The 15,385-nt window shown below is 37.8% G+C and overlaps 1 protein-coding gene and 1 long non-coding RNA gene across 4 annotated transcripts in view; one reads left to right on the top strand and one right to left on the bottom strand.

Annotated features, from left to right (window-relative positions):
* Positions 1 to 2,676: 2,676 nt before the first annotated feature.
* Positions 2,677 to 12,624, top strand: LOC131990033 (uncharacterized). Of its 3 annotated transcripts, XR_009396022.1 has the most exons (4): positions 2,677 to 2,764; positions 3,090 to 3,298; positions 11,070 to 11,226; positions 12,328 to 12,624. It is a non-coding gene; the product is annotated as an uncharacterized LOC131990033 (long non-coding RNA). The 3 variants fall into 3 exon arrangements; XR_009396023.1 differs by lacking the exon at positions 3,090 to 3,298 and having other exon boundaries at positions 2,692 to 2,764; XR_009396021.1 differs by lacking the exon at positions 2,677 to 2,764 and having other exon boundaries at positions 2,906 to 3,298.
* scml2 (Scm polycomb group protein like 2) overlaps positions 7,854 to 15,385 on the bottom strand; it is a 27,500-nt gene continuing 19,968 nt past the window's right edge. Inside the window, exons 8-14 of the mRNA XM_059355389.1 lie at positions 13,637 to 13,953; positions 13,191 to 13,320; positions 12,288 to 12,494; positions 11,050 to 11,223; positions 9,190 to 9,411; positions 8,271 to 8,425; positions 7,854 to 8,061 (exon numbers count right to left, since the gene is read on the bottom strand). Of these exons, the coding sequence (XP_059211372.1) occupies positions 7,936 to 8,061; positions 8,271 to 8,425; positions 9,190 to 9,411; positions 11,050 to 11,223; positions 12,288 to 12,494; positions 13,191 to 13,320; positions 13,637 to 13,953 (1,331 nt within the window). The 3' untranslated portion in view covers positions 7,854 to 7,935. The remainder of the gene's footprint in view (positions 8,062 to 8,270; positions 8,426 to 9,189; positions 9,412 to 11,049; positions 11,224 to 12,287; positions 12,495 to 13,190; positions 13,321 to 13,636; positions 13,954 to 15,385) is intronic.

The following is a 15,385-nucleotide window of genomic DNA, read 5'->3' as shown; positions in this document are numbered from 1 at the left end:
AAAAGTTAAAATAAAAGTTAATTTAGTTTAATAAAGTATGTCCTTGTAATTTTCACAAACATAGCTTAGTCTGGCTTCATGAGAATCACCCATTTCTCCACTAGATGGCAGTTTAATGTTGTTTAAGTCATATTTACCACTACAGTATTTCTCCTTCAGCTGAAGCTACTGATTCAGATTCCAAAGTCCATAATTTGACAAAATCCAGTTTAGATGCAGTCTATATTTGTATTTAAACTTGATACAGATTTTTTTGTAAAAAAATAAATCATGATATAAAGATATATGACTTTATTGGCCCCAAGGGAGGATAGAAATGAGAATTAGCCTCGTCTTTACCAGCTGCAAAAATTTAAATGTTATACGTATTAATATGCTAATAACAGGCAACTGAAATGGGCCATTCTGCACAATTACTGTACTTTTAATTTTAGTAGTTCAAGCATATTTTTAGCTTCTTTTACCTAAGTAAAATTAATAGAATGAAAGCAGGACTTTTAGTTGTAACTGTGGCACTGCTACTTTCACTTGAGGAATAGATCTACTTCTTCCACCCCTAGATAGCAAACCATATTAAGAAAAAAATCTCCCAAAAATTCTGGGTTTACACTTAATTTAACTTGGACAAATCCCATTTAAAAGAAAAAGTAAGACTAGTATCTTACCTGGTTGAGAAATATGTGTTTGTGGATAAAGAACTTACAAGAGAGAAGTAAGAAATTGGTTACAAATTCAACAGATTTTTTACAATGAGTAAAATAACAAAGAACATCTTTTTTGGTGAATAGGTATGAAACACTAAGAAAGTTAGATAAATTATTTCTCAAGTCCATCCAAATCCTGCTCAACATTACATTCACAAAATGCATGAGCAATAGATTCCTCCACGTCACATAAGACACATTTACTATCCATATCCATAAACTTAGCTAGCATTGAATTGCGAGGGTACATTTTGTGTAAAATGTTAAAGTGTATTTCTTTAATCATATTAGAGATGCAAAATGTATAAGGCAGTAATCATGCTTTCTTCCAGTCAACATCATCAATTAACTCATCCCAGTAGAATTTCCCTCTTGGAGAACATTTCTTTATAGCATGGATAGTATTCCTTATGAATTTATTACTACATTTTTTTATCGAGGAGAGGGCGACCATCAATAATTAGTTTGGGGTCAATTCTTGCACTTGTGCTGTGTGAAAGATGATATTTCATCAACTGTATGGTACCAGAAGGAATTGCCTGGCATTAAAGACTAATTTCTTTAAATCTAATAGGAAATTCAAAAGTACTATTAAAATCATTTATAAGAGAGAAGGTTACCATGTTTATCAAATAAGTCCATAATGAAAGATATGCCTTTTGCATGCCAGGAAGGAAGAAAGATTTGTTTTTTATTGTAATGTCTTTGTTATTCAATAGCAGGGTTTTATGAGGGGAAAAGTTATGAACATAAAAAAGATTCCATGCTGAGAGAGCTTGTCTGTGAAACTTAGACATTTTAAGAGGAAGTCGAGAAGGAGAATAATTACACTTTAAGGGAAACTGTAAACCACCACATTTTTTAAAGATGTTGCAGGGAATTAAATACCATAAGGAAACTTCATCATTAAGCAAGCATCTTCTCAACCAATTAATTTTAAAGGTGTTATTGATGTCAACGAAGTTAATGACTTCAAGACCCCCTTCAGACCTATTATTTGAAAGAACAGATTTTTTTTAATCTGTGTTGTTACGCCATATAAAGTTAAAAAAGGAGTCATTAATAGCTTTGCAGGTGGAATCTGAAGAGTACAAAGATAAAGCTGTATATACAAAACGAGAGAGACCTCCCACTTTGGAGAGAAGAACTTTGCCAATGATAGAGATATCTCTTTGAAGCCAGTTGTTAAGAATACTCTTTGCTAACCCTCTGGAGTCCACGAAAGCACTGGCGCAAGACTTCTTCTTGACGTTGCAACGTGAAAACGAAGCAGCATGGAGCCCTGCTGTCAGCTTTTTCAGAAGTTTCCATGTCCAATTTAGTGCATCAACCCTTTTTCAGCAAAGGTAAAAAAAAAAAAAACACCTCAACCAAGTTTTTGCAGAGGTTTTTCAAATTTTGCAGTTTGCATTCAGCATTTCTAATATATTCAATATTCAATATTTTGTCTTTAATGTTTGTGATTTTTGTCAATTTTTGTGGTTTTGTGTGTTTCTATGTGTTTTTTGTGTGTTTTATGTATGTTTTTCGTAATTTTTGGGTGGATTTTGTAAAGAAATGTATGTGTTTTCGGTGTGTTTTGTATGTTTTATGTGGGGTTTTTTGTTTAAAAAATGTGATTTTTATGTGTTTTTGTAATTTTGTGTGTGTTTTTGGTGTGGGTTTTTTTGTGTTGAAAATGTTGACCCAGTAAATCAAAATGAAAAAAAATAATAGTCAGGTCATATAGGTGAGGATGTACTGAAAACAATACCAACATGGCATGGTGAACACTTTTTAAGTGGTTTATACGGGCAGAATGAAAAGGAGTCAAAAACCAACAAAATAGTCCCAAACTCCAAAGGGTTAAGTTCAACCCATAGACTGTATATAAAAAATTAATACTTAACCTATGATTTTTTTTATTTTGGCGTGTGGGAAGCGGATACATGAAACTGCTTTAACAGTCTGGGTGACGTCACAATTGTGAGCCAATGTTAACTGTATGAACGCACCAACTACCGGTATCTCGTTAACGTTAAACTTACCCCGGTTGACAGCTCGAGAAAGGCTTAGTACCGGTAAGTGGACCTTTAAATCATTATTTCAAAATATGAATGTTTTAAGAAAATTGTTTTTTTCCCCAAGAAATTTATTTCGAAACATATTTTCTGGCTTTAGTTGGTGTTCCCCGGGGCTGTCAGCAAAGACTGACTAATTAACGGCAGATTAGTTTGATATTACTCAGTTAAATAACTAACTAGCCAGTGTCCATGTTTAATGGCTGGATGTGTGTAAATTAAACTTACTCTGGTAGTAGACTTAAACTTGGGGATGACGATCGATTTCTTTGAGAGCGCTTTATTTCTGTAAACATGCTAAAACACTACGTTTATTTATATACAGTCTATGCGTTCACACTACGTAGCCTCATGCTGCGTTCGATTGCACTCGGAACTCGGAAAGATTCGACCTTCGAGTCGGAAAAGTGCAATAGAACGGTCCTTGAACTCGGGATTCCGACTCGAGAATTCGGGTAGGATCCAAGCAGTCCGAGTAGGGCGGAGAAATACCTGGAAAACATCAAAGCAAAATGGCGCCACACACCGTGAGAGGTAAACACTCACTTTATATTCAACATTTAGTCTGTTATGTGTCGTTTAATTTAGCATTTGTGTTACTAAAAGTGTAGGATTACTTTGTAGTGGTATTTGCACTCCTACTCCTATTGTTAATTAAATACTTTGTGTTAGCATAGTAGGGATGAAAAAGCACAGTAAAAGTGTAAAAAATATTATAGTTTTTTTTCCCATATTTAAACTACATTAGTCTATAAGATGTAATACCGCACTTCTTTTTATTATATCCAGGAAAACGCATTTACCTCGGAAGTCGAAATTTCCAACTCGGAACTTTCCGAGTTCCGAGTGCAATCGAACGCAGCATTAAACTCCAGGTGCCCCTCCTTAACGACTTCGGCTGTCACAAATACTAATGACATATGTTCCTATTGATAGTCAGCAGACTGTCTTAATAACCGCAGAAAAATCTCAAATGTATGAGATAATGTCATCAAAATTATACAATTCCAGCAGTAGTGAAAAGTAACGAAATTTCCCTTGTGTACATAAGTATAATTTTGGTATAGCCCACTTGTAACGTAATAATGACTGCAAATCTTCTAGCCTTTTTTTGACTCCACTACATGTTGTTTTGTTCACTTCAGTAACCAGCAGTGGTGGAAAAATAATTCACAAATTGGCCCCACTCAGATTGTTATCTAAATATATTATTAGATTATTATTATTGATGCATGTATGTAAACAGCATTTTACTGTTGTCAAGATAGGGCTACTAAACTACTTTAACTGCTAAATGCACTGTTATGTGGTTTGATTAATAACGTGTTATTTAAAATGTACCATATTTTTTCACATTAAATCTTGACCTGAAAAGAAACTAAAGCTGTCAGATAAATGTAGTGTAGGAAAAAGTACAATATTTGCCTCTAAAATGTAGTGAAGTATAAGTATAAATTTACATATGTGGAAATACAAGTAAAGTACAAGTACCCCAAAATTGTACATAAGTACAGTACTGAATGTACTTAGTTACAATCCACCACTGGTTACTAGTTACTTTTTGTATTAACAATATAAAATATAACCAATAAGTAAAATTATTAGGTAGCCTGTTATTATAGATTACAGCAGCATAAGACTTGTATTTGAAAGTGTTAAAATTCAATAAAGATAAAAGATGAAGATAAAAAGAAAAAAGGGTGAAAAAGATATCTCATATTTTATGGAAGAAATTCACAAGCTATCCAGCATAATCCTAAACAAAGTAGGCCTGATTAAAATTACTTCACCTTTACCAGCAGCAAGAATAAATTGATGTACCCATTAACAGAACAATAATTACAATCCGATTATATAACAGGCTATACATTATTCCATGGTCCATTCTGCATAATGACTACTTAAGTACCTAACATATATTTTGTTGTGACTTAAAAAAGAAAGCAGGACATTTAGTTGTAACTGTGGCATTGCTACTTTTATTTGAGTAAAATATCTACTTCTTCCTCTACAAGATAACAGCTTTAACAATTTAACATTTTTTAATCTCTATATTCACAAGAAAACATCTTTATATCTTTATTGATAACATTTTATCCAAGGGTATTTGTCCTCTTTTATCTGGGTTCACACTTAATTCAACCATGGGTAATACCTTTTAAAAGAAAATTATAAGTGGTCTAAATCTCACCAAAAGATACTCTTTCACAAGTACTTTTCCACCATTACCAGTTAATATAAAATAAGTAATACAGGCTGGCCTAGAGCCTTGGCAGGGAGCTGCCTTTCTTAAAGCTAGACATTCTATCAATTGTTTATCACATAGATACTTGTAAGCATGTAGTGGTATAATATAGCTTACACCAGGATACCCTGTGCTGAGATTATAGCTTGCTCCACAACCATGAAAGAGAATATACCATTCCCAAAGAATCTGCAAGATGGGTCATAATTAGCCTGTTTATTATGAGTGCTGCTGGTGAGCTATTTGAACTGGCTGATCTTTTGAACAATGATTCCTTTTGGACTGTCACTTTCCTTAAGTAAGACATCCATGATACTTTGACCTCCCTAAACCTCCGACCCCCATTCCCTCCAGACACACACATCCCACCACTAAAAGAACATGGCCCCTGCCAGTGCTCTTGAATGTTTTTCTCTTTTGCATTTATGAATTAATTTCTTTTACTTCTTATACCCCCTTTTCTCTCCTGACTGACCAGGCCAGCAGTTTACAACCAGAGGGCAGATACACCCTGAGGGGTCACAAAAAAAACTGAAGGGCTCTTGAGATGATTAACAAGACAGAAGAGCAAAAAAAAATAATTTATGTAACACAATTTTTTCCAGACTTTTACTTTATTTAGTAGCTCTGATTAGGATGTTGTTCTCAGTTAAGTTTGTTAGCTTGTTATGTGTTTGTCAGCAGGATTACAGAAAAACTACTGGCCCTATTTTCATTAAACCTAACTGCAGGATATAGCACAGGCTGAGGAAGAAACCATTACATTTAGAAGAACTAATGATTTTTCAGTTTCATTAAAATTTTAAGATCGGACACAAGATAGATCAATTGGCCTTGACAAGTGCCACTCTAATTTTTCACAAGTTACTGGATATTTTTCCTAATTAGGCCTAAACAAGTAATAAAAACATCCTTGGTTTATTTGGTTATAACTCATTAACATTTGCAACTGAACCTTGTGCTGATAGCCATCAAGGTGGCCTTGTGCAGCAGTCAAAACACTGAGATGACTCAAACAAATGTTTAATTGTGTGAATGCATATCAAACATATTCAACAACCATTTTTTTGTTGAACTTACAGTAAAAAGTCATATACTATATACACATGAAAGGCTACGGAGCGATAGATGACAAGGCATAAAAAATATACATAGTTGGTAATTGTGCAGTCCCTCTATGTGGTAGTAATGAACACAAAATGCTAACGATGTAAAACATCTTCTACAAAACAACCTCCTACTAAAACCTGAGTTTCACATTAAAGCAAGACGGTTTCAAGTATCAACTTGTTACCACTACGGGAGAGCAACAGAGTGACATGCAGCTACAACACAAATGATTTGGTTTGAAAATGGTTCTGAAATGTTCAGAGAATTAGTACTTCTGCCATCAAAAAACATATAAATACTCTGAGACGTGTGAATAATTACTTCAACACAGTATTGTCCTGTAGGTAGTTATTTGATGTAGCACACAAAAACTATTTCAGGCAGAAAAAAAATGATTACACTTACGCTTGATACAGGTTGATACACTTTGTTACAGTACAAAATGATATCAAAAAACAACCTTTTGGCTTTGACTTTATACAAAACAGTTTCCTCGTCATGTACTCTCTCTGAAGCACATTAACTTTCTGTACAGCACTCAAATTAGACAGTAAATGGCCTTGTCTTCATTTTAATGTCAACACTTACAGTATTCCAGTCATTGTGTGTGTGTGTGTGTGTGTGTGTGTGTGTGTGTGTGTGTGTGTGTGTGTGTGTGTGTGTGTGTGTGTGTGTGTGTGTGTGTGTGTGTGTGTGTTTGATTGTGTGACTGTTGAAGCATAATACAATCATGTAGCCACATCAGTGCTCAAGTTGAAACTGCTTGAAAAAAAACAAAAAAAAAAACACAAAATTTTAGTGGTGACTTCAGGGAACAAGTCAATTTCTCCAATATGTTCAAATGAAACCTTTAACACTTCTCATTCACATAACTGGGACACTCCTGTTGTTCAGTACCTCTAATAATGTTCATGACTTCATACATTCACTGGCTTGCATAAACTACATTTGACAATAACGACATAAACTTTATTGCGTTGTAAGAAATGATGCAGCAAGAAGTTCACTGCCAGTACCTGAACTAACTTTCTCAGTCTTGAGTGGAGAGCGCCCATCCTGAAATTCTGACCGAAGAAAAATACTTTAACAGCCAAATATCCGAAGAGAAAAGCTGCAAGCTTACGGCATGTCTGATAAATTAAAAGTTTCGTAAATAATGGTCTTTAGGCAAAAAGACACTAACGTAAAGGAATGCTGAGATTTCTGATACTAATAACACTTATAAAAATGATTATTCATGTAACGTGGATCTATTTTAATGCGGCTGGTTAATTAAAAAATAAACGTGTTGAGATCAGGGCAGTAGCCAGGATTTTTATTTATATAATTTTAATTACATGGATTTTTTCTTAATTTGATTAATCGGTTAACTGTTACTTTTATTTCCCAGCATGATGGTCAAACTGCTGTTTCAAAACCTTCTTTACACTGCCCACAATAAAATGCTATTGATTGATTTATTGGCTGGCAAAAAAGTGGTCAAATTTGAACAGCTTAATTATAAAAAATACTGGAATCAGTTCATAAAATGACCAACAAGTTTGTATTTGTAACAGCACCTAAAAACAAAAAATAAATTAATACAGAAGACTTGACATCATTGTCCTGAATTGTAGCTGGGACCCTGGTTCATATGGGTTGACACTGCACTACATCCCTGTAGAATAATGTCTGTGTGTGTGTGTGTGTGTGTGTACGTGTGTGTGTGTGTGTGTGTACCTGTGTGTGTGTGTATGTGTGTGTGTGTGTGTGTACGTGTGTGTGTGTGTGCGTGCGCGCCCGGTTGCCAGTGGAAAAAAGAGAGTGCCTTCATCCTCTATTGTTTGGTCTGTTTAAGCTTCTCGATGTGATGACAGAGTTTGAGTGCTGGGCCCAGCTTCAGCCCCATGTATTTCATGATGACATCACTGCGCAGCAGCATCAGAGCTTTACCATCAATCTCCTGCAGAGAGAGGAGCATAGTGTCAGCGGGGAGGCACGATACAAACACCTCTTCTCAGAACAATTCGATCAAAAAGACAAGGATTCGATTAAGTCGTTGAATGGTGGAAATTCCAGTTTGGTTTGTCTGGAGCATTGGAGACCAAAAGCTCAGGGAGAGTTTAATCATTATTTCAACAAGAAGACAGCTCATATAAATGAAATACTCACATGTTTCCTGAATAGTTCAACATGTGGGCCGAGAGTTTGAGGGTCAGCCTCTTGGACAAACCGCATGACATCGTCAACTGACCAGGAAGAGGCGTCATTCCCTGAACCCTCCTTGTCCTGTTTCATGTGGTCTGGGCCTGTTGTTGAGCTCGCTGCTGTAGAGTGTGAGAAAGGAAAACCAAATTAAAAAAAAAAAAAAAAAAAACTAATACCTTTATCAAATGTAAAACCTACTGCTTATAGTTATATTTATCAGTGTTACGGTCAGATGTTAATGTGGCTTTTTGTCAAAAATGTCTTTGCAATTTGTAAAAAGTTACAACAATTGTAAGTAAATGGTGGGACATCCCCTGTTACTTAGGAAAAAAACTTTTGCCACTAAACCTCATAAATTGATGATTTGCTGAAAGAATGATTAAGCAAATTAGTACAACTGAACACTGAGCAAGACATTTCTAGACTTCTCTAGGCAAGCAAAATGTTACAATTTTGTGTTACAACACACTGTGAGGAGTCAAAGTTCTAGGACAAAAACATTCTGAGCGCCATGGTAGCGACCTGTCAATCAGAGGGCAACCTCACCCTAAAGCTTAACCTGCTTAATCATCTATTTTACTCTCAATGAGAAAATATTTAAACAAAATAACATGATGTATTGATGAAGACTTGAAAGTAGCGATTGAGATCATGAACTCATTGAGAAATTTAGGCTCATTTTCCTATTGACTTTCATTTTATCAGACTTACTTTTGCAAACAGTCGAGTCTCTCCCTGCTGGCCATGAGAAAGAATGCAGGTTTAAAGCATTTATGCATTGGCTTCACTTTTTTAAGGCAAATACGTTGCCGCTTGGAACAAACGTTGGTTATATTCCAGGTTTCAACAGATGATGAAGATCTGTGTGTGTATTTAACCTCACCTTCCACTCGTCTGGGTGGACACATTGGGCTAAGTTCAGTTGGGTTGGAGCTGACACGTCGTAGGGGTGGTGGTGGAGGCGTGTGTGTGTGCCCAGGAAAATATGTCCGCTCCTTCTTTGCTGCTCTGTAGTCTGATGTGGTGTGAGGCGGGCGGGTGCTGGGAGTGGGATCCTTTGTTGAATCGTCTTTGGACAGGCCATTCTCAGGGTGGGACAACGGTTCTGTTTCAGGAAAAGATGAGAGAGAGTAGGGGTGGGCGATATGGCCCTAAAAGATTATCACGATGTTTCACGAGTATTATCGCGATAACGATATTTTTGACGATATCAAAAATACTGAAAAATATATAGAAAATTATTTTGTAGTCCATATAAATAAATAAAAATTGTACAACAAAATAAAAATCAATCATAAATCTAAATGTAGTGTAAATTGCAAATCTCAACAGTTGCCAAATACAAAAAAATTACTTACTTGAGTATTAGCGAATAATAATAAAAAATAACCTTCTAGGGGGTCTGGGGGCCCCCTGGGAGAAAATTTTGTACATTTTATAGTACAATGTGATCAATCTCGTCCACTTTGAGAGCTAAATGTGAGCAAACACCTCACAAACACATCATTGCCTATTTTAATTAATTATTGTAAAGGAGAATAAAGGTTCTTCTATGTTTTATTTAAGGCATCTTATTTTGACAGTCTTCTTGTAATTTCTGTGGTGGATTCTGTGCTCTTATTTTGAAAGCTGCATTTGTGAAGCGACAGGAACTAATAGTAGCTTTTTGTGATTAAAACAACTTTAATTGTTAGCTAATGTTAGCTCGCGGCTAACGAACGGCACAATGCAACAGTGTGTTTGGACCGTTTGGACCTCTGACAGGACAGGTTGATAGTACTTAGATCGGCTCACGCACACGCAGACGCACAGAGAGAGAGAGTGGGGACGGGACTGATACATTACAGACAGGTAGGTGCTTGTTTTGAAGCGCAGTGGGAGGGCAGCTCGGTATATTCAGTGTGTGTGTGTGTGTGAATGTGTGCGCATGTCTCGGAGGAGGACAGAGAGGTGGGTAGGGGTTTAGACTGACTGACGGGTGACAGACACTGCTGAGCAGAGACACAACGCAAAATAACTTTATGTTATGAATAGTGTAGATATACTTTCAGTAGCTTGAAATGTGACGTTAGAGCAGCACAAGAGACTGGCGGGCCGCCAAGGTCTAGGTAATTAATAGGAAATCCTTACGCTACTTTGTCAAGAAGTAGGGCATGTTGCCAATATCGTGATATGCATTTTTTTTACCCATAAAAAAAATATACCGGTATTATCGTGAACGATACGATATGGCACACCCCTAAGAGAGAGTCATGTGAACAGAAATAGAAAACAGAAAGATGCTGCACTGTACTGGACACAGCCATAGTGAACTGCCTTATTTAAGAGGCCTCGGGAGAAGATTTAGTTCATGAATGATGGAGGAAAAAGGCTTAAAGTAAAAAGCACTTAAAGCACATGCCTCTGGTAAGGTCACAAATTATATAAACTTGTTAACTTATCTACAGGAAATGTTAAACCTTTAACCTGAATTTAGATCTAAATGAAAATTTCATGAAAAAAAATTATGTCTCGTAATGTTATTTTTTTTTTCAAATTCCTGAATCAGAAAACCAATCTAGATTTGCACAAAAATGCACCACTTTGTCAAATGACCACTTTGTCAGTGACCTCAGTGAGCTGCAGACTTACTATTGCTCTCAGTAAGTCAGCTCACAGTTAAATCCTCACATCATCCTCCTCGTTAATATCTTTTCTCTTCATTTACTCCTGTTACAGTTACTCTATGCACACATTTGCTCACCTGACTTTGTCCTGTTGTAGAAGCGCGTGTTGTTGCTGAAGGGACTGAACGGCTGCGAGCTGAACAGACTGTCACTCTCCAGATGTTGGCACATGTTCTCCAGGAACCGCAGCACAGAAGACGCACTGGAGGCGGAGGGCAGCTTCACGTAGCGGATACCATGCTCTGACCGCACTGGTGGGTACAACACACACAGCTATTATTCTGTGTGCTGTATGTAGACACACACACACACACAAACACACACACACACACACACACACACACACACACACAAACACTGTATGCATTCACAGCTTAAGAAAAACAGCAGATGGTTTAGGGTTACCACCCTCCCCTTATAGGCACAAACCCACCTTTTTCACATCCCACGCTGCACTTCAACCCCACCCACCCACCCACCCCACCCAAGCCAAGCCTGCACAAATCCACAAATTAAACCCCCCACCACCACCCTCCTCACTCAACATCATTCGTAGCCCTCCCAATCCAGCCCCCCAAGGGAGACCCAATCCCAGCATCCCAAACCAGGTTAGACGCACATGTCATTTCTGATTACAGACACAGTGCTCACATCAGCTGCTGCCACAGGCGCTGTCTTTTATTCCTCCTCTCTTTCTCCACACACACACACACACACACACAAATACATGCAATATGCATGACCCATGAGTGTGTGCTTAAACCAATTTCACCTGGCTGATTGCCTATACTGGCTTTATGGCATTAGGAATACATTACACTTCATCTGGCACTGTTTTTTTAAGAAGTGACTTTAGAGGCATAGTTCAATATTGGCTTGCTTAGAGACCAAGTAGAGATCAGTAAATCCACTCTGATGTCTGTACGGCAAATATGAAGCCATGCCAGCGACTGGCAAGCTTAGCTTAGCATAAAGACTGAAAACAGGTGGAAGCAGCTAGTCTGGCTTTTCCCAAAGGGCACAAAATCCTCCTACCAGCACCTCTAAAGCTGGCTAATTAACAAAGTATATCTCATTTGTTTGATCTGTACAAAAACTGAAGTGTAATCGACAATCCAGACTGTTTCTTTGCTGGCACCAGCGGGCAGGAAACCAGGAGAGACTTATGGAGGAAAATTCCCAACATTTGCCTCTAGCTCATCAAATGTGAGGATTTGCTACATTCATCAATTTTTCTATCATTTTGACCACATATTAGTCAGTTAGACAAAACATGCAGTTTAAAGACACCCTTGTTTGCTAACAGTTTCTTTACCTCTGATGACCTCTCCTCCCATGTGGGACTGGCTCTGCAGGAACGACAGCATTACAGAGGGCTGGTACGTACAGTCCACGCAGGCCTGAACAGCCTGCTGCAGCACGGCGTTGACTGGAGCTGGGCCAAAGTGGTCCGGGAGCTGCTGTACTAGTTTTCTGTCCAGGTGTGGGCCATAGTTACCATGCTTGTTCACATAGACACATACTGCAATAATACAAAGAGAGGAAAAGGTCATTGACAAAAATTAAAGGCGACCTATTATGCTTTTCCTTATTTTCTGTCCTATATTTAATGTTATATTGTTGGATGTTCATAATAAACATGTTTTAAATAATACTGTTAACATATGTGAAAGTACTCCCTGTGAGCATAAACCTCAGGTTTCCAATCATTCTAAACACTCAGTTTTTGTCTACGTTCAGCTCGGGCTGACATCAGTTTGTGTAGCTACATGCTCATGTCAAGGAAACCTGTAACTTGGTTGTCAATGTTGGTAATTTGTCCCCAGTTTGGGATAAGATTCCTGCTGGAACAGGTTAAATTATTGTTGTTTTTGGTTTAAAAGCACTTAATGGTGATTTTCAGGTTAAAAATCTGCAAATGCTGACCAATCAGAGCAGAACAGGAGAGAGGCTTAAAGAGACAGGTGTAACAATGTGAAGTCTCAGACAGAGGGCAAATAGAGGTGTAGTCATGGGCAGCATGAGGACGCGAAAGCATTAAAGCATGTAAACATGTTCTAGTAGAAACCCAGAATGCAAGTATGAATCTTAAAATAAGCAGAGTAGGTCCCCTTTACTAACCTAAACATTCAAGCTAGATATCACCACCGCACAGTTACTAAAACTGACCATATATGGACATGAGTACGCATTCAGGTGTATCTGTTATCCAGTTTACCTGTGCAAACTACATTTGAGCCGTTGCTATGGTTGCTGTCTGCTGATACGTGTCCGGAGCTCACTCTGGTCTCTGGAGGTGGAACTGTAACTGCTGGTACCCCCAGGGACTGCACCACCCGAGGCTTCTTCTGGAGCAAAAGACAAACAAACCCGTGCTCATTAACTCTCTGTAACCTACACAGAGTTTTAGTTAATGATTTATTGAAGGTGTGTTTTAACTCTTTCACTGCTGCACATGAACTGCACTGTAGCACATACAGAAGATTCTGAAGCAAAACTCCTTTATTGTGAGTAAGCAGCCACAAAAACTCTTCCCTCTCTTAACCGTCCACCTCTGACTTTGTCTCCTTCATCAAAATCATTTCTGTCGTAACACATATAAACAAAAAATGACAGGGTCACTGGACCACAGAATAATGGATTACAGCTCTGATGGCATCTCACCTTGCTCCTAGGCTTGGGCCCTCTCTTCTTGTGTGGTCTGGGGGCCAGTTGAGGCTCAGAGCTTGTTCTGGCAGGGCTCTGTGATGCTCCATTTACTGCTGCTGCCGCCGCAGCTTCAGCTGCTGCCTTCAACAAAGCAATAGTCTGGGATTTGGGACGGCGACCTCGGACACCCTTGCGCACAGGGAGGGGTGGCAAAGGGTTGGGCAGTCGGTATGAGGTCTGCATGGAGGAGGAGGAGTTGGAAGAGGAGCGGCGTGTTGTGAGGGAGGCTGAGGAGGAAGAAACGGGAGCGAGAAGTGCACCAGGGAGGGTAACTGGGGAAAAAAATAGAACATGAGAGTGAGAAAGACAGAAAAGAAAAGATAAAAAATATATTCTTGTACTTCCTCTAATCCTCACGTTAGATTACTTTGCATGATCAGAGATACATTAAATTGACATTTTAAAGGAGATATATTCTCAATATAGAAAACATTTTGCAAGAACATAAAATTAGATTTTCGCTCTGTCAGCACACAGAAGGTCAAACAAAAACACACAGAGAATCAACTTTGCTGTATGTCTTTGAGGCGAGGCATGGTCTGCATTATTAGAAATTTCACACTTACACCCTAAAGACAGTGTTCACAGTGTTTGCTCAATTTTTCCATAAAGGAAGGAAACATTTGTGAAGGAAGACAGAGCAAATGGAAAAACGGTGTTGTCCTGCAGAGGAGATTTGTTTTGATTTTTCAGAGTCCTCTGAGATTGGCAGGTCTTTTGTATTTATCCCCTCCCTAAGCTAAAAATCTGAGTCAAAAGTCACAAACCCCCAGAGACCAGCCTTCCAGACAATTCCTCTAACCTTCTGCTTCCAGCAACACAAAACATAGTGATTATGGCAAAAAGATTTGAACCCTTTTTCACATACAGCAGTAGATATTGTATTGAGGCCACTTGTTCAGATTAAGATTCAAGCACTTGAAAGGTAGCTAAACCAAACATTTCCAGACTCTCAAAGCCTTTATAATCTCATCTTAATTGTTACTATAATGAAATGATGAAAAAACAAAGTGTAAAGACAACAAATATGGTTATAAAAGAGCTGTGACAAAGATGTGTACTGATTGGGGGGCAATAAATACAAAAACATATATTTATGTTCAGATAGGGGACATATGACTCAAACATATAAAAGTGCAACCTCTAAAAAATAAATCAAAAATGCCATAAACTCTAGTAGAGAGAACTTGAGTGTATATTGCATGAAAAATATTTTTTTAAACACACTTGGGCATGGCTGGTATATCAGTCAGACATACAGTACAACCGTGTTATAATCCAGCATGGTGGTGGTCTAGAGGTTTTGGGATGCTGAGCATGTAATCATTATATCCCAGATCAATTATAGCTTTGCTGTATGCCTCCTACTAGTGTTCACTATCTAAATAAAAGAAAAAAAATACATGAAAAAATCTAGGAACCTGCTTGAGGGTATCCTCTAACTTAAAAGTCTTCAGTCCTCAATAAAGAATTATTATTACAAAATGCCGCCTGTTGAAATGGAAGGAAAGTGACAATAAAGTGAGATAAAAAATGATCTTTTGTTTGGAAAGAGAATAAAAAGGCAGAGGCACCACAACCCCCTTCTGTCTTCGTTAGCCCTGAGCGTGACTCTGTGATATGATCACATAATCATCTTAGTGGATGTGTGAAAGAAAGACAGCAGAAAGAAAGGGAGAAAAAGCAAAAGATAACCATCTCCTA

Source organism: Centropristis striata, chromosome 2 (assembly GCF_030273125.1).
Source record: "Centropristis striata isolate RG_2023a ecotype Rhode Island chromosome 2, C.striata_1.0, whole genome shotgun sequence".
NCBI lineage: Eukaryota > Metazoa > Chordata > Actinopteri > Perciformes > Serranidae > Centropristis > Centropristis striata.
This window is presented reverse-complemented; position numbering and strand designations above follow the sequence as displayed.